The sequence below is a fragment of the Zootoca vivipara genome, chromosome 11 (genome assembly GCF_963506605.1).
Source record: "Zootoca vivipara chromosome 11, rZooViv1.1, whole genome shotgun sequence".
Taxonomy (NCBI): domain Eukaryota; kingdom Metazoa; phylum Chordata; class Lepidosauria; order Squamata; family Lacertidae; genus Zootoca; species Zootoca vivipara.
The window spans coordinates 54,300,064-54,319,617 of record NC_083286.1 but is presented as its reverse complement, the minus strand read 5'-3'; the positions used below and the strand labels follow the sequence as shown (position 1 = coordinate 54,319,617).

Genomic DNA, 19,554 nt, shown 5'->3' with positions numbered 1-19,554 from the left:
TGTTATGGATGCTTTAGTTGAGATTCCTGCATTGCAGGGGGTTAGACCCTCGAGGTCCTTTCCAACTCTCATAAACAAGTCCCACTGAGTTCAGTGAGACTTGCTCCAGGGCAGGTATGTGTTGGGACTGTGCTCTTAAGAGTTATACCCTCTCCAGCCTCCCTGGTGTAATGTAATAAAAAAGACACGAGTGGCACTGTGCTCTAAACCACAGAGCATCTTGGGCTTGCTGATCAGAAGGTTGGCGGTTCGAATCCCCACGACGGGGTGAGCTCCCATTGCTCTGTCCCAGCTCCTGCCAACCTAGCAGTTCGAAAGCACACCAGTGCAAGTAGATAAATAGGTACCGCTGCAGCAGGAAGGTAAACAACAAACGGCGTTTCCATGCGCTCTGGTTTCCGTCACGGTGTTCCATTTTGCCAGAAGCGGTTTAGTCATGCTGGCCACATGTCCCGGAAAGCTGTCTGTGGACAAACGCCGGCTCCCTTGGCCTGAAAGCGAGATGAGTGCCACAACCCCATAGTCACCTTTGACTGGAATTAATCGTCCAGGGGTCCTTTACCTTTTTACCTTTCAATAAACTAGCATAGGGTTGTATCCAATGCTAGTCCTACTCAGAGTGGACCCATTGATGTTAATGGGCGTGGCTGACTTGGCTCCATTAATTTCAGTGGGTCTGCTCTTCAGTTGGACATGCGTTTATTATTATTATATCAGTTGGACAGCATTATTTTATTACACCAAACCAGCAAAACTGGCGAGGCAGAGGGGAATGACTTTCCCAGGAGCTCTGAAGCCCAATGGCATTTTCTCCATCCAAACCCAATGCCATAAGTCACTTTGCTGTTTGTTGTCATCATTTGGCATTGAGAAGGTGGGCTGCTTTTAAAAATACATATATACCGTATATATTGGTTGCTTGCATTAGCTTTCCCCTTTTGCTCACCTACCCGCCAGCATTCCTTCCAATTCAGCCTTTAAAGCTGAGATTTGCCCATTCTAAGTGCACACTCTTGATAACGTGGCATGTTTGAAGCTTCGTAGAGGCCTGAGCCACCTGTAGATGGCGCCTATGCTTTAGGGCCTGGCTGGACACAAACACACGACACTTAACACACACACACACTGCACTCCCCCTCTGCTACAGGCTTGAAACAAGCATTTCAACATGTGCTGTGTTTTGCAAGTGTCTTCCTCAATGAATTTTGTTTTATAAAGTGGAAATTAAAATGCACCGATCACAGAAAACCTTTTTGGGGGAAGTGGATGCATTGCGGACTCTCTCTCTCTCTCTCTCTCTCCCCCCCTCTCTCTCTGTGTGTGTGTGTGTGTGTGTTTTCTGGCCTAGCTAAGAAGCATGACTGCTGTTAATGAACACCCAGCCTTTTTCTCTATTAACCTTGCTTTTAAAAGGGGGGTGGAGGGGGGGCGGGAAGCATGTATAATATTGGTGGAGGCAATAATTTGATCCAGCTTGACGTTTTGGCATGTAGACCAAGGTCTGAACCGCACGAGCGGTTTCTTTTTTAACCCAAAGTAATGAAGATGGCTTGCATAATTCAAAGCATTCTGCAGGAACACCGGCTAATTAAGTTTCCCCCTGGAATCGCTTTGCAAACACACGGCCCGCAAGCACGCTGTGCCTGTTGCCGCCCTGGCGAGCGAAAGCCGGACTGTGTCCCACGGAGCCACCACAGAGATAATAAAACTCCTGCCGATACGGTATTACCCAGTGGGACTAACCAGCAGGTGACTTCCTACAGGGGAGGCAGAAAATGGCAAGGTGATGAGCTCCTTGGAAGACCCTGCTCTCTTGAATTTTTGCGTATCCACGTGGCGGGAACCGTTTAGGGGAGCCTGGAAGGGGCAGCCTCCGCTACCCCACCCGCCCAGGGTTCGAAGGAGAGGCAGGGGAGCTTTTGCAGGGCTACTTCCCAGTGGTGGGCCAGTGGCCAGAGGCAAAAGTGGGTGGAGCAATGAAGGTGACAGTCACCATTGTGGAGTAGGCTAGTTTCGACACACCCACCCTGCCTGGGCCTCTCCCTATCCAGGCAAGCAGAGCTTGGGAGATGCAGAAACACTCTGGCAGTGATAGCCGGGTGCTCAGGAGAGCTTGCAGCTATGGAGAGTTGGATAAAAGAGCCAGCGGAGCACTTTGGGGCCGCAAACACAAGGTCCCACCCCCCACCCCAGTTTTAGAGCTTCTGTGCTTATTTCTTGCAACTCACAGTAATTTGTGTTAAATGCGTGTTTCAAACAAAAACCCCACTACAGATTCTCTTAAAACACTCTTTTCTCCCAATTTCATCCCAAAGCAAGCATTCCCTCCCTTTTTCGTTATTTTTTAAATTAATTTTAATTACAAAAGTCCAATATTTGCCATATTATGAGGGCACTAGGAGAAGGGGATGACACAGGACGAGATGGTTGGACAGTGTTCTCGAAGCTACCAGTTTGACCAAACTGCGAGAGGCAGTGGAAGACAGGGGTGCCTGGCATGCTCTGGTCCATGGGGTCACGAAGAGTCGGACACGACTAAACAACAACAACCAATTCAAATACAAATCAGTTACATAGCCAATTATAAAATTTATGTGGCCTCCCACGCGCTGTACTTCAAGGTCTGGTTCCCCTTAGTTCTGCCTCCAGACTACTGCTCAAACCAAATGCAATCCACTCTTGATAAAATCTCTTATGCCACAGCTACAGTGATTGACTTCAACTCGTATTAACACATATAGTCATTTGTAAATTCATAGATTCGCAAGTGAAGTTCTCCTTTCTTCCTCCTGTGTGAGGTTTTAATTTTCATCCATTGTTCCTTTATTTCTCCATCAAATATTATGTCCATATTAGTTTTTCCTGATCTCCTTTCCGAAGCGTGCATTTTTCAACCCCATTGGCAGGCAGATGCCGTGAGGAAGCTGGAAATGGCATCTCTGTATATTTGGGTCCGTTAATACAGTTTGAACTTGCCTGGGTGGAGAATGGAGAACCTTGGAACAACGCGCTTGGTGTGCAGAAGTCAGCGAGTGGAGGTTTTTCGCAGCTTGCTAATGTCTCTATATCAAACTACTGTTGGAGGTCGCAGCTGCTGGCGGGGCTGGCCGGGAAGCCGGGAACCCAAAGGCAAGCATTGCTGCTTTCCTCCTGCAGACTGATGCGGTCCTGCCTCGCTCCCACCTTGCCTGACCATTGACTGTGCTGGCTGGGATTGGTGGGAGTCAGAAGAGAGTCCTAGCTTCCTCGCCCCTGCCCTGGGATCATGCTTTGCCGAGGGGGGCTAATGGCAGGGCCTTGCATGGCTCTTGGCCACATCAGAGAGGCAGCTAAGCAAAGGCAAGATGAAGCAAAGCGGAGCAGTAAGAATGGAAAGAGGTGTAACTGGTTGCTCTCAAGTCCTCAGCCAAACAGCAGCATGTTCCCAGCTCCTGGGTCAGCCCCCGCTCCCTCGCAGACTAAACAGTTGCTGCGTTCTCTTCCCCTCTGTCATTTCGCGACCAAAAGAATTTAGAAACGAGTCTACAATTGCTCGCACAGCCCTACCGCCTCAAATATCTACAGCTTTGGTCTTTCCATCGACTCCCTTTGTTTTCTGCATCTGGGCTGAGCCACTTCGGGGTGCTGGTGGGAGCACAACATGACTGAATGCCTCCTCCGTGCAAAACAGCTCCCCGCAATTAGAAAGCTAGTGTGTCAGGGACAAACCTAGGCCAAGCCCCTTCTCCCTGGTGTGCTACTTTTCTAATGTACAGGGGATTTCTTGCATGGAAGCACAGTCTGTCACGAAAGTGTGTGTATGTGCTGCAGCCCAGACGCAAGACTTACTACCTCTGCGGACATTAGTTGCAGGTGTCACCTCTCATATTTCTGAGCATTCCTCAGAGGTACCTGCATATGTCACCAGCTCATTGATTCAGTGACGATAGCTACAACCAATTAAACGGGCCTCAGTACTAGGTATACGTGCAAAGCACACCAATTATTTTGCTTCAGTACAAAGAGTGGGTCTCCTGTATCAATAAAACTGCAGTAGTTTTTAAAAAGGAGAATTGTGGCAGGTTTATTTGAGCTTTGCTTTCTTGCTTTTGAGAATGGAATGCACCTAGGAGCATTGTTGACTCTCGCCCAGAACCGTCTCACTACAATATCTTATCCCAAGCCTCTTCCAAAATGGTGCCTCGGAGAGGCCAGTTCTATCTTGGTAAGCTTCTGCTTTAAAAGATTTCAGGGAGGAAGTTAAACCTATTGAGTCTTCTTCTTCTTTGGCGATCACTCGTATCTGAGTAAGATTGTCTTCCATAAACACGGTTTTAACAATGGGTCCGTAAGTGACTGTGGAGGCCAATTCTGGATCCACACGTCCTTCCACAGTGGGGACATTGGTTTCCGGGCGGGAGTTGATCACGGTGTGGATTTGCCAAGCGCACCTTCCTCTTAGCACGTTTCTCCCTTTCGTCCTGAGATCGAGTGTCTTCAAAGCCCTTGACACCTTTGGTAAAGGCTGTTCTCCAATTGGAGCGCTCGCAGGCCAGTGTTTCCCAATGGTTAGTGTTTATACTACGGTACATTTTTAAAGATTTGCCTTGAAAGAGTCTTTAAACCTCTTTTGTTGACCACCAGCATTACGCTTTCCATTTTTAAGTTCGGAATAGAGTAGTTGCTTTGGAAGACGACCATCAGGCATCCACACAACATGACCAGTCCAACAAAGCTGATGTTGAAGAATCATTGCTTCAGCACTGGTGATCTTTGCTTCTTCCAGTACACTGGCATTAGTTCGCCTGTCTTCCCAAGTGATGTGTAAAAATTTTCGGAGACACCATTGATGGAATCTTTTGAGGAGTTGGAGATGGCGTTTATAAGTGGTCCATGTTTCACAAGCATACAGTAAGGTTGGTAGTACAATAGCTTTGTAAACAAGCATTTTGGTTTCCCTGTGAATGTCCCGGTCCTCAAACACTGCACTTCAATCGGGAGAAAGCCGCACTCGCAGAGCTCAGGCGATGCTGGATTTCGACATCAATGTTGGCCTTTGTGGAAAGGTAACTGCCTAGATAGGAGAAGTGATCAACATTTTCCAACGTTACACCACTGAGTTGGATTTGTGGCGCTGCAGAAGGGGTTGTTTTGTACTTGTTGGTGCAGCACTTTGGTTTTTTGGATGTTGAGTGATAGGCCAAGCTTTTCATAAGTTTCCGCAAATATATTTAGGATGGTTTGGAGGCCATCCTCTGAGCGTGCGCACACTATGTTGTCATCAGCATACTGAAGCTCTATGACGGAAGTTATGGTAACTTTACTTTTTGCTTTCAGCCTGCTCAGATTGCCCCAACCTCTTGAGTATATGCATCTTGACTTTGGTGTGTACGCACTCAGGTATACACCTAAGTACAGCCTGAGTGCAATGCAGTTGTGCAGGTATGTTTTATTACCTTGGTCCCTAGCAACTGGTATTCGGAGACATACTGCCTCTGATCCTGGGGGAAGCCATTGCTATCCTCTTACGCTCTGTGAATTTGTCTCATGCCCTTTTAGTGCTGCCTAAGTCGGCTGGCAGCAACCCAGGTGGCGCTGTGGTTAAACCACTGAGCCTAGGGCTTGCTGATCAGAAGGTCGGCGGTTCGAATCCCTGTGACAAGGTGAGCTCCCGTTGCTTGGTCCCAGCTCCTGCCAACCTAGCAGTTCGAAAGCACGTCAAAATGCAAGTAGATAAATAGGAACCGCTACAGCGGGAAGGTAAACGGCGTTTCCATGTGCTGCTCTGGTTCACTAGAAGCGGCTTTGTCATGCTGGCCACATGACCTGGAAGCTGTACGCCGGCTCCCTCGGCCAATAATGCGAGATGAGCACGCAACCCCAGAGTCGGTCACGACTGGACCTAATGGTCAGGGGTCCCTTTACCTTTACCTAAGTCGGCTGGCATCACAAGCGAGTTCCATAGTTTTAACTGGGTGTCGGATGGAGAAGTAATTCCTTTTGTCTGTCTTGAATTCCCCACCATTCAGCTTTATTGGATGGCAATGGGATCTAGTATTATACAAGAGAGGGAGAAAAAGGTCTCCCCACTTTCCCCACACCAGGCAAAACTTGCCTTTTGTTCTCTAAACTAGCCAGCCTCCAAATATTGATCCGGCCCTGCTCATCATTTTGGTGTAGTAGAGACAGGCTGTTGAAAAGTAAACTAATGCAACCAGTGTTCAAAATTAGCCAGGTGCCAGGCGCATTTTGCTACTGGCGCAGGTCCAGTTGTGACTACGTGAAGATTTCTGGGCGCCACATGCAACCACAATTTAAAAACCTCTGCCTTAGTCCATAGTTAATACCATTTCCATTTCGACTGCGTGTGTTTCTCCTCCTTTCATACTGTGGCAAGTGAATTGTTGTAAGAGCAAGCAGCAGTCGAGCAAGGTAGTTGAGACCGTAGAATCGTAAAATTGTAGTGACAGAAGGGGCCCCCAGGGGGCATTTAGTCCAACCCTCTGGCGGATAGACATTCCTGAAGGAGCGTCTCCACCCCCATCGTTCAGCCCTGACACTGAGGTCCAGCTCCGAGGGCCTTCTGGCGGTTCCCTCACTGCGAGAAGCCAAGTTACAGGGAACTAGGCAGAGGGCCTTATCGGTAGTGGCACCTGCCCTCTGGAACGCCCTCCCATCAGATGTCAAGGAAATAAATAACTAGCTGACTTTTGGAAGACATCTGAAAGCAGCCCTGTTTAGGGAAGTTTTTAATGTCTGATGTTTTATTATACCAGGCATCCCCAAACTTTGGCCCTCCAGATGTTTTGGCCTACAACTCCCATGATCCCTAGCTAACAGGACCAGTGGTCAGGGATGATGGGAATTGTAGTCCAAAACATCTGGAGGGCCAAAGTTTGGGGGTGCCTGTATTATACTTTTAATATTTTGTTGGAAGCCGCCCAGAGTGGCTGGGGAAACCCAGCCAAATGGGTGGGATATAAATAATATTTTTGTTGTTGTTGTTGTTGTTGTTGTTGTTGTTGTTGTTGTTGTTGTTATATTCCCTTGTGGTGACCGCAACCTAGGTCATCGCCCCTACCCTGCACTCAGTCTTTAGGTCTGATGCGGCCCTAAGCTACTGAAGGTAATGGGGCCCTTTATATGTCCAGCTGTCCTTTGTCAACAACAAATTGTCTCTGTTTTTTGTGTTGAATATATGCTATATGGTAATTTATGGACCTAATAGATATCTAAAGCCATCTGCACATAACAAAAATATGTATTTTATCAAAGTGAAATAATTATTAAGCTGTAACTTTAAAAGATTGGGGGCCCATTACTTACACCATAGGAGCCTACACAGCACAAAACACTGTTGCTGTATGTAGGTTTTAGTTTATTTGTTTTTTATCTTCTATTTTGGAAATGTATATCCGGTTGTTATTTTCCTTTAAATTTTTTTGGGGGCCCTCAAGAGAGTGGGGCCCTAAGCTATAGCTTGCTTAGCTTATATGTAAATCCGGCGCTGGCTGACATCGCTGACCTTTTGCGCTTGCGGTCGATCGTAAAAGTATCGGAAGAGGAAGAAGGGGGGACCCCCCCAATAAGTGCACATGAATCGTACATTCCCTCTCCATCCCCACCCCTCTCTCCCTCCCCCTCTACCCTTTTAGATCCTCTTGCATCTCTCTTTCCAAACTTGGCGGCTCCCCATAGACTCCTCGGCACCTCGGCCTTATAAAATGGACACCCTGCGAGTGTGAAGCTTAAAGGAAGAATGCGGTCTGTTGGCAAACTCCAGCTCGTGGTGTCCGCTGCCTTCTTGCTTGCATGAGACAGGGGACACGGCCGCTTCTGGTTACATCCTCTCCTGCTTTTTCGGATTGCAAAACTTTTCGGCCTTCGGTGCAAGCATCAATGTGTGAACAAACAAGACAAGAGCTTCCTAATGCTGTTTCACGCATGCATCTTCCGTACCTGTCAAATGCGCTGGTGCAATATATATTTTACAGCCACCGCAGGTAGTTCAGCAGTGTTAGAAACGGAGACTTGAAAGCTGGGAGCTAAATGGCACCTTAAACCTAGGTTTATGGGCGCGACAACGGAACGTCAAGGAGCGCTTCCCCCCCCCCAAAGTCAAACAAAATGTTTTTAATACTGCTGCTTTTTAGCAAGAACATTGCCCATAGGAACGCATTAATTGAATTGAATTGAAAATGTGTACCTTTAACTTAATATTGTACAACAGAGAAACTATACTTTAAGATACAGTGGTGCCTCGCTTAACGAATGCCCTGCTTAACAAAAGGATTTTTCGAGCGGAGGTTGCCTCGCTAGACGAATTCGTTTTATGAAAAATTCATCTAGCGAATCGCGGTTTCCCATAGGAATGCATTGAAATTCAATTAATGCGTTCCTATGGGCAAAAAAAATTAAAAAAAATTTCAATGCATTCCTATGGGATTCGCTAGACGAATTTTTCGTTAAAAGACCCGTGGAACAAATTAAATTCGTCTAGCGAGGCACCACTGTATCTATTGTCTAATATTCTACCCTATATTCATCCTCCCCTCCCCCCATTCTTCTTGAAAGACCAAAAGCCAAGCGGAACCAATAATAATAATGATGATGATGATGATGATGATGATGTAATGATGATGATGATGATGCATCAATTTATAATCCCCTTATTACATCAGCTACTGTATTGTGGGTTAAGTTCACACCCTCTCAGATTGCTCATCTAAGGAAAGGACAATTTTTTACATCATTTACATAATAAAACATGTACATACTTTTATCTTCGAAATCTATTATATATTGAGTTTCAGCTTAAGGCGCGCTTTTTTAATCACAAGAATACAAAGCGCTGAAAATGAATGAACTGCAGCTAAAATGTTATGTTAATTTTTCACATGGTCTAGTCCTTCCCCTGCCCGCCCCCCTAATATTCTTAAGAGGGGTCTCTTATCTAGCCTTCAGAGAGTAGCTGGAAGTGGGAAGGCAGAAAGAGGTCCTCCTTTCCTTCCACTCTGCAGTTTTAATCTGAAATCTTAGGCACAGTCCTGCTCCCAGAGCTCAGAAACTGCTCGCACTAATAAAATTCCCTGTCGCAAAATGCGCCTAGAACAAAGGGAGTTTCGAACACTGCAATTCAGAGATGCAGTTGAATTGCAGCAACGTACAAATTCCGTCAGGAACAATGGACCCTAATCTTGAAGTATCCTACCAAAGGGCTGCACCCGACTTTCGTTCTCCCAGCTCCCCATTTCCTCCTCAAAACAACCCTGTGGGGTAGGTTAGTCCAGGAGAGAATGATCAGCCCAAGTTCTCCCGGGGAGCTTCATGAGTGAGTGGGGATTTGAACCTAGGCTGCGTAAACACCATATTTTTAAAGCACATTAAAACACACACACACACACCCAATTCTGGGAACTGTAGTTTAAGAGTGCTAGGAATTGTAGTTCTATGAGGGATTGGCTACAACTGTTTTAAAGGCAGCAGCCCTATATTTCACTCTAACCACTACACCACACTACCTGGTGCTTCTCTGGGCTCCGCACTTGGAACTGGAAATGGGGTCCTTTCCACACTACCGGCATTCCCACCCGAAGCTGCCAGCTGATTCTGCACAACTAGCTGTCATGCCAGTAACTGGAGCCAGGGGCTTTAAGGCAGCATTAGATGAATTCACAGAGGATGTGACCTGCAGTAGCATTTTGTCACCGCAGCTAAACAGAGTCTGCCATTTCACACAGCACCTCAGATTTCATGACATGCTTAGTTACTACCACTCTGGCTATGTAGTCATTCCCACCTCTAGTAACAAAGGGTAAAGGTGGTTTATTTTTATTTTATTTTATTTTGTTAAGGTGTCACCACTGACAGCTTGCTTTCTTTTTTATTCTTTATTTATTTGGTTTTTCAGATCAAAGTTTCACAATTACATATCCAGAATACACCATAAAAACAAAACTCCAAAGCAAGCATCCCCAAACTCGGCCCTCCAGATGTTTTGGGACTACAATTCCCATCATCCCTGACCACTGGTCCTGTTAGCTAGGGATGATGGGAGTTGTAGTCCCAAAACACCTGGAGGGCCGAGTTTGGGGGTCCCTGCTCCAAAGAATCTCCTGGACTTCCCTCCTCCCCTTTGTGGGTTTCTATTGTGAACAATTCCCTCCTGTGTCTTTTATAATAATCCAAATCTTTTGCATCTCCATTATATCCAAAATTCACCATTAAACCACAGTACAAGTGTTATAACGATTTTAACTTTTTACAATGGTTTTTAAGATAGGTTATAAATTTTCCCCATGGGTAAAGGTGGTTTAAACCACCCAGCCTCTTGGGCTTGCCGATCAGAAGGTCGGCGGTTCGAATCCCCACAACAGGCTGAGCTCCCGTTGCTCTTTCCCAGCTCCTGCCAACCTAGCAGGTATATAAATAAGTACCGCTGTGGTGGGAAGGTAAACAGCATTTCCGTGCACTCTGGCTTCCATCACGGTGTCCCGTTGCACTAGAAGCGGTTTGGCCACATGAAAGCTGTCTGTGGACAATCGCCGGCTCTCTCGGCCTGAAAAGCAAGATGAGCGTCGCACCCCATAGTCAAATTCAACAGGACTTAACCGTCCAGGGGTCCTTTAACTTTACCATAGCTCAGTAGAAGAGCAGGGCATTGGACTAGAGGACCCTTGGGGATTCCTTCCAACTCTGTGATTCTTTGTTCTTTGCATGCAGAAGGTCCTATGTTTCAATATCTGGGTAGGGCTGGCATTGTCCCCTGTCTGGAGAGGCACTGCTAGCCAGTGTAGTAGACCAAGGGTGGGCTTGTCATAACGTTGTGGGCTGCAGCTCCCACCATTTCTGACCATTGGCCATGCTGGCTGGAGCTTCCAGGAGGCCACGGGCAGCTCACTTCTGGTGCAGACAGCACTGAGCTACTAGCATGGATCAAGGGTCTGGGTCATTATAGGACAGTTTCCTAAGCTGAGCTTAGGGCAAACGGAAGGAAGAGGCGCAAAATACGAAGTGGGTGCAAGCGGTGTGTGGTGGACGCCATAGCTGCCAAGTTATCCCTTTTTTTAAGGGATTTTCCCTTATGCTGAATAGGCTTCCTCGCGAGAAAAGGGAAAACTTGGCAGCTATGGTGGACGCACTCAACAGGAACGTCCTTGTGCACATTCCTCATCGGGTTACGTCTCTTCTGTGAAAGACCCGCGGCTGCCGAGAAGGCTGCGAGGGGAAATGCCGACACTCGCAGAGCCCCACTCCCTTACTTTCCCTTGCTCTCAATTTTTGCTGACCTGAATGCACCCACCACCAGACTCCTTGGCACCTCTGCCTTGAAATGAAGACGTAGCGAGCATGTTCGTGCATGAGAGAGGAAGGCGCTTGGGAGTCGAAAAGAGGGTGTTGGAGATGTTCAGTAGCCAGCTTGCTCCTTCGCAGATGTGCATGTAAGTTTTCTCCGGGGCCCTTTGGAGAGAGAGAAAGATTATATGGGCTTTCCAATTAAGACGAAACGGAAAACCCAGTGGTCATGTTCTTCCTCCATTATTGGAAACAGCAATGTTCCTGAATACCAGTTGCTGGAAACTGCAGGAAGGGAGAGGAGGGCTGTTGTGTTCAGGTCCTCCATGTGGGCTTCTCATAGGTATCCATCTGGCCACTATGAGAACAGTTCAAGAAGGATACTGACAAGCTGGAACGTGTCCAGAAGAGGGCAACCAAAATGGTCAAAGGCCTGGAAACAATGCCTTATGAGGAACGGCTTAGGGAGCTGGGTATGTTTAGCCTGGAGAAGAGAAGGTTAAGGGGTGATATGATAGCCATGTTCAAATATATAAAAGGATGTCATATAGAAGAGAGTGAAAGGTTGTTTTCTGCTGCTCCAGAGAAGCGGACACGGAGCAATGGATTCAAACTACAAGAAAGAAGATTCCACCTAAACATTAGGAAGAACTTCCTGACAGTAAGAGCTGTGGAATTTGCTGCCAAGAAGTGTGGTGGAGTCTCCTTTTTTGGAGGTCTTTAAGCAGAGGCTTGACAGACATATGTCAAGAATGCTTTGATGGTGTTTCCTGCTCGGCAGGGGGTTGGACTGGATGGCCCTTGTGGTCTCTTCCAACTCTATGATTCTATGATTCTAACAGGATGCTGGACTAGATGAATCACTGGCCTGATCTAGCTGTTCCCACGTGCTTATATTTACAGTATGTTGTTGGGGTTTTTTTTTCCCCCTTCTCATTCCTCCTTTGTTGCTGAGTATCTGAACGTCTTGGGAGCAAATAGTATGGCCCACGCTTCATCCAAGGTAGATTCCGCAACCCTCAGGACCTGCCTCAGGCATTTTAGTGCCTGTTGTGGAAAACGGTGTCTCCCCACAAACGAGTGAATCTTACTTCATCTGCATGAGACCCGCGCAGATCCCTAGGAGCGGCACATGAGGGCAGTTTTATATTATACAAAAGAGCATTCAAGCACATGATTCCCACACCTCCAGTCACCTGTGATGCAATCCAGGAACAGTTTTGTCCGCCGTTGGCATGGAATCGCCCCTCTGCTGCATCGCCACCTTCCGCTTCTGCTGGAATGCCTTCCCACAACACAACAGGGCAAATTACAAACCAGCATTGTGGAAGGGCACCTTGTCTCAAAATGGGGCCGAGTTGAAGTTTTTTGGGGTTTGTGTGTGCACAGGTAGAGATGGATGGATAGATTGATCCCGATCGATCGATAACTAAATAAAGACAGAAGGCAGACACACCTATATACAGTCATACCTCAGTTTTCAAACAGCTTAGTTCTCGTATGTTTTGGTTCCCGAATGCCGCAAACCCGGAAATGAGTTGGCTCCTGCAGCCAATCAGAAGCCGCGCTTTGGTTTTCAAATGTTTTGGAAGTTGGACTTCCGGAACGGATTCCGTTTGACTTCCAAGGTGGGACCGTATAGCATTTGCTTCCCTGATTTCTTTGTCTGACAAATTGCTGTGAACTCGCAGTTCCTTGCAAACCTGTTTGGGTGGTGTCGCGAGCCCATTACCACCTACACGTGAGACAGGCTTCTAAACAGTGGGGTCCCCATCCAGGAACCCCCCAAAGCCCTCGTCGGCCTGCCCCGAGCCCACTTCCTCCTGCCGCCCTTGCGAAGCATCCAAGCCCTGGCTCTGTTAACATCTGGCAGCAGGCTGCCTTTTCACACCGCAACACAAACTTGTCAGAGAGGCCTCCCGGGAGTTCCAGCTGCCTCCCTTGGGCTTCTAAGGAAAGGGGGGGGAAATGTGGGGGTGGCGGGGAAACTTAACAGCAAGGGGGATTTTGCACCATGAAGCGGAGGCTGCCGGGCTGAGCTATTTGTGACGTGGCCAGTTGGGCCATAGAGAATCTGCTGTATAAAGCAACCGCAGTAATAAGAACCATGACCGGATTTCTGCACGCATGAATTCATGACATGCACAAATTTCTCTTGACTGGCATCTATATCTGCCTGTCTATATATACAATCCGGTTTCCAGCATTCTGTCACACTCTTCGCATGGCCAAGAGACCATGCATGGGACACTGTGGGGAGAGAGGCTGGCTAAATCCCACAAGGCTTGGTTTTCAATGGATGGGGTCAGTGAGAGCAGGTTCACACACACACACACACACACACACACACACACACACACACACATTTCTCCCAACGGCATCCTTTCCTTCCTCCTGTTTAAGTGAATGGGTGCTTACGCCAACGGGGAGAAAAGTAAACTAGCTTTGCGTTTAAGCTCTAGCCCAGCAGCATGGAGCTCCATTCAGGCAAGTGAGGAGGTTGGCCAAGAGCTTTGCCCCTCTCCTGCTGGCTTCCAGCAAGCTAGCGGACAGTGTTTTTCCTCCCTCATGGCTTGAATTTGTGGACTACTCGAAATGAGGCTGCATTTTAAATTTTAATACTGTATTTTGGTCTGTATTTTAATTGATTGCTTTTTTATGTTTTATTGTAATTTTATTGGTGTGAGCCGCCCTGAGCCCGGTTTTGACTGGGGAGGGCGGGGTATAAATAAAAATTTATTATTATTATTATTATTATTATTATTATTATTATTATTGCAGGCCAGTAAATTTGGTGGGCCTATTTACAAGGCTAGAGTAACCACTATACTCCGCCATAACAATCAATATTTTGTGGGTGCCCAGAAAACCTCTGGCTACCCATTTTTTGGAAACAGGATGTAGGACAGTGATGTTGAACCTATGACACGCGTGTCAGGCGTGACACACAGAGCCCTCACTGCTGGCACGCGCCCCATTGGCCCATTCGCTCTGTTGTCGTCCGTCCCCCCCATTTGTTCTCCCGCTCCTCCTCACGCTACAGCTTGTCTCCGCTGTTGGAACCCGGATCCTTTTGTTGTTGTTGTTGCTGGTAGCTGTGTGTTAGTTCCAGCGAAGGTATTATTCGTCATTTATTTCTGTTCTCTTTGCCCCTCAAAAAAAGCGCAGCAGCTTTGGGGCATAACCCCCCCAAAAGCAAAGCAACTTTTGCACACACACCCCAAAAAACTTCCAAAACTTTGGTCAGCAGCTCCCCCCAAAAAAGCTCAAGGACTCTGGGCACTTTGTGATAAATAAGGGGTTTTTGGTTTGGTTTGGTTTGGTTAAATAATTAGTTTTTGGTTTATTAAATACAGTTATATATTACAATTATACATCTCTGTTTTGTAAACTATAAATATCACTAAATTATGGGTTTTTTCCTCGAAGTGACACACCACCCGAGTTATGCTCGGTTTTTTGGCAAATTTTGACACACCAAGCTCAAAAGGTTGCCCATCACTGATGTAGGACCTTTGCTCAGACCCTGCAGGGCTCTTCTGGTGTCAGTGGTACGTAATAGTACCGACCTACCTTACAAGGTTGTTCTATGGATTATTGAGGCAACGTATACGCGTGTGGCATCGCTACTGAGATTGAAACCAAGCTCCCTACTGTGTCTTTCTATGCATTTATTTTAACCCAAACAACATCACAGGATTTTGAGAAGTGCGTAGTTTAATTGATCATGGCATTCTGATCCACATAAAAGTCCCGGAAGTGAGGGCTGGGTTGGATTGCTTTAAAATGTGAACTCCTCGTTGCTAATATATGCACATACAGACATCTAAACATGCAGTTTCTCAAAGTCCTATCTGGACCCTCCTTATAGCCATCGAGGGAAATGGGAGTTTTTATAACTGTATTATTAGGAACGTTTTCTTTGAAGGGATTTATTGGCATCGAGGAGAGCTTAAAATAAGAGCTTAAAATAACGGAAAGCCAGCAAGGATCACCGGTGTGTTATAGTTCACATATTTTTAGTTATCTGGCCAGCTTCACAGCAGCTTTTAAAGCACCCAGCATGAACTACTTACAGCTAATGGCAGCCCATTGCCAGTGATAAATATGGAGAGGTGCATTTTCTATTTGAAGCCTTTGAGCTGGCAACAAACCCCATTGCTCTGGCCGTAGTCAAAACATAAAATCTCCCAGAATTTGTTAGTTAAGATGAAAAGCATGCCTGCCTTGCACTTTTTAAAGGTTTGGTTTCCAGATTATATATATGTATAGGGACTTGCCTTCGGAAGCAGAGTTTAAAGAAATACCAAATCAAGGACACAATCCTGCCTATGTTTGGCATTTCTGAGCCCTGATGCTTTCAGCTGAAAAGTCAAAACACGTGGATAGAACGCAGCCCTAAAATATGCTTGTGTGTTGTGCGAGTTTGTAACCTTTCCACATTTTAGAGCAAACCCACGTTGCCCAAGTGCCAGTTGTGTGCCCTAGCAAATGAATTGTTTTATGCAGATCTGTAGTATATTTTCGCCCTACAGTTTCCCATGGGCTAAGGGGTGGCATTAGAGGAATCCCATCAAAATGTCGGGGCTGCCTCCCCCCTGTGCCCAAAGTCTTCACAATCAGAAATGCGGTGCTACCAAAACTTACTCGGAATCCGTTTCCAATTAACACAATAGGCTTTTTCTCCAACTTGTTGGTTCAGAACAGGGATGGGGAGCCCCCAACCTACAGAGATTTTCTGAAGCTTAATTACTATGTATGAGGCGTATCTTCATAGAGGGATGCGTTCCTGTGGTGCTTGTTGTATGTGTGTAAGGTGTATTTCCATGTGTGAATCGTGTATTTCCATGGGGGGGAGAAAATGAAGCCATCGGGAGCAACTCTCATGCAAGGGGCTTTCATCCCCTGGGATTTGCCTGATGGGGTTCAGGGTAGTTTTCCTTCTTCTGTTTTTCTGTGTCTTAAAGCGTTTTTCCACTGGCGGCTCTTGAGACAGGGCGGGATCAAAAATCTTTATAAACCCACACAAATGGATGCATGGCTTTTCTGCCCCCCTTTTTAATTTTTTTGCTTTAGCACAGCTGTTTTGTTTTGCTGCCTAAATCATAATCCGGAATCCATGGGGTGGATCATGCCTTGGAAATCACGGGACCCTTCGCAGCTTTCAAAACCTATTGATGTGGTCCATGGTTGCAGGAGAGGGACACGGGTGGCGCTGTGGGTTAAACCACTGAGCCTAGGGCTTGCCGATCAGAAGGTCGGAGGTTCGAATCCCCACGATGGGGTGAGGTCCCGTTGCTCGGTCCCAGCTCCTGCCAACCTAGCAGTTTGAAAGCACATCAAAGTGCAAGTAGATAACAGCGGGAAGGTAAACGCCGTTTCTGTGTGCTGCTCTGGTTCGCCAGAAGTGGCTTTGTCATGCTGGCCACATGACCTGGAAGCTATACGCCGGCTCCCTCGGCCAATAAAGCGAGATGAGCGCCGTAACCCCAGAGTCGGTCACGACTGGACCTAATGGTCAGGGGTCCCTTTACCTTTATGGTTGCAGGAAGCAAGAGAGAAACAATAAGCTTTACCTCAGAAGCTGGGGGTTTCAGGGGCAGCCGTTGGATTTCTAAGGAAGAGGACTAGGGATAGGTCAGGAGGCTGCCAGAGAGATGGAGTTGTTGTATCCACTGTTGGGCCTACTCACCTGTACATACAAGACACACCTGTCCTATTTATAGGCTTCAGTTTCTGGATTTCTTTGCTGAGATGATCTTGCTTCATTAAACAAGTGGTAAACCTTACTGTGCTATCCCTTACTGCTTCTCCCGTTTGCTCCCCGGAAAACTTTGCGTAGATAACATGTCTTTTGATGTGGCACCAAGATGCAAGATGCATAGTTCAACTCAGGCATAGGCAACCTCTGGACCTCCAGATGTTTTGGGACTACAACTCCCATGATCCCTAGCTAACAGGACCAGTGGTCAGGGATGATGGGAATTGTAGTCCAAAACATCTGGAGGGCCGAGTTTGAGGAAGCCTGGTCCAACTCTTTCCATTTTGCTTCGGTTCCCACACGTTATGTGCTCTGCTAATCTTCCAAGGAGTTGTTGTTTTTCATTTTGTGTCTTTATGTTGTGATTTTATGTTGCAACAGCCCTGAGACCTGCAGGTATAGGGCGGTATACAAATTTAATGAATTGATTATGAATTTAATAAAAAGAAGAATTAATAATGCAACCTGCCCCTGGGACCTTGTAATGGAAGAGATCTGCATCTCCGCATTCTGAAGCCCTGTCTCTTCCTCCCCTTCTTCTTTTTTGCAGAAAGACTTCACCGTGCGGGAAGAGCTGCAGCAGAGCGACGTGGAGCGCTGGCTGGGCTTCATCACCTTCCTCTGTGAGGTCTTTGGCACCATGAGGAGCAGCACTGCGGAGCCCTTCCGAGTCCTCGTCTGCCCCATCTATACCTGCCTCAGGGAGGTAAGGCGGCTCCAGGGTCAGCCAGTGACGAGTCACACAGCATGTTTGACAATGGGGCCCCCGTTTTGCAGCTTCCAGACCGCCACCCCCTCACCTTTTCCTTATTAACGCTTGATAAGCCCTGTGCAGCCCTTTCTCCGCCAGTTTCCCTTGTTTTATTTTTAGAACAAAGGGCTTCTACCAACAGGAAGGAAGGAAGGAAGGAAGGAAGGAAGGAAGGAAGGAAGGAAGGAAGGAAGGAAGGAAGGAAGGAAGGAAGGAAGGAAGGAAGGAAGGAAGGAAGGAAGGACACCCAGCCCTGACTTCTCCCTTCTCGAGAGTTACCTTGGAATGATTATCATGGAGGGATACACATGAAAAGCATTATGGGCAAATGGATATGGATTTAGTATCCAGTGTAATATTCCAGGAGCCCTAACGGGAACAGGGATGCTAGGCGGAGAGGCTGTACCATTTAAGAGTTGCACCGAACTGTAATTTTGCTGTTGCTGCAGCACTGCAGCGACCTGGGAGCCCATAGGAAGGAGAGCAGGAGACGAAGGAACAGCGGCAGGGACCATATAATTGGTCCAAACAAAAGCTCTGCAGGCTTACTGTGCAAAAGCCGTTTCCCAACGTTCGGCTCAGTCGAGTCTCCTGTCGCAGCAAGGAAAGGAGCCTGAGACAGGGCTGAGGGCAGGATTCCGCTCAATAATTACTCGGATAGAACAACTTCCACTTGCAAAACAAAGGACTTCCTCCCCTTCTCTCCCCCACCCCCTCGCCGTCTTAGAGAAGGGGGGCCATAGCTCAGTGGTAGAACATCTGCCTTCCAAGCAGAAGGTCCCAGGCTCCATCCCTGGCATCTCTAGGTAGGATTGGGAGAGATTCCTGCCATGGTCCCCAAATTTGCTCCAGAGGATTGTTGGAAGCAATAGTGTCCAGAATTACGGGGAGAAGGGAAGAAGATTCTGTCGCTCAAGGAGAAATCCTTTTGCCGACGGTTGAATTCCACTCTTACCATTATTCACACACACATTTAGAAACGATAAGATGAGACTGGATCAGGCCAGAGAGCCATCTAGCCTAGCATCCTGCTCCTTGCCAATGGGAAGCAGGACCTAAGTGCAGCCGATCTCTTTTTACTGATGTTCCCCAGAAGCTCATTTGAAGTGGCGCTGTGGTTAAACCACAGAGTCTAGGGCTTGCTGATCAGAAGGTCGGTGGTTCGAATCCCCGTGACGGGCTGAGCTCCCGTTGCTCAGTCCCAGCTCCTGCCAACCTAGCAGTTCGAAAGCACGTCAAAGTGCAAGTAGATAAATAGGTATCGCTCCAAGCGGGAAGGTAGGCGGCGTTTCCGTGTGCTGCTCTGGTTCGCCAGAAGCAGCTTTGTCATGCTGGCCACATGACCTCGAAGCTGTACGCCGGCTCCCTCGACCAATAATGCGAGATGAGCGCGCAACCCCAGAGTCGGTCACGACTGGACCTAATGGTCAGGGGTCCCTTTACCTTTACCTTTACTGCTTCTGAACTCAGAGGGTTTCACTTAGCCAAGTGAAACAAGGAGCCGCTGATAGATCTTTCTGCGCTATGAATTTCTCGAATCCGCTTTTGAAGCCCTCAAAGCTGACCTTCACCACATCCTGTGGAAAAGGGTTCCATAATTTAACTTGGGGTGACTCCTAGGTTGCAGTATTGTGATGTTATACTGGACAGAGTAAACGGGCTGGAATTGGCAAGGTGGCTAAGGAGCGGTGAAGCGGGGGGCAGGGAATCCCTATGCTGAGATGAGGACAGGAATTTTGCTAGTTAACCCACAGGCCATTGCTGCCAC

General features: G+C 47.3%; 1 protein-coding gene across 5 annotated transcripts in view; it reads left to right on the top strand.

Annotated features, from left to right (window-relative positions):
- Positions 1–19,554, top strand: part of CTIF (cap binding complex dependent translation initiation factor) — a 171,820-nt gene that overhangs the window by 140,153 nt on the left and 12,113 nt on the right. For all 5 annotated transcript variants that reach the window (XM_035100979.2, XM_035100977.2, XM_035100976.2 and 2 more), the window contains one exon: positions 17,586–17,741. In XM_035100979.2, the coding sequence (XP_034956870.1) occupies positions 17,586–17,741 (156 nt within the window). The remainder of the gene's footprint in view (positions 1–17,585; positions 17,742–19,554) is intronic.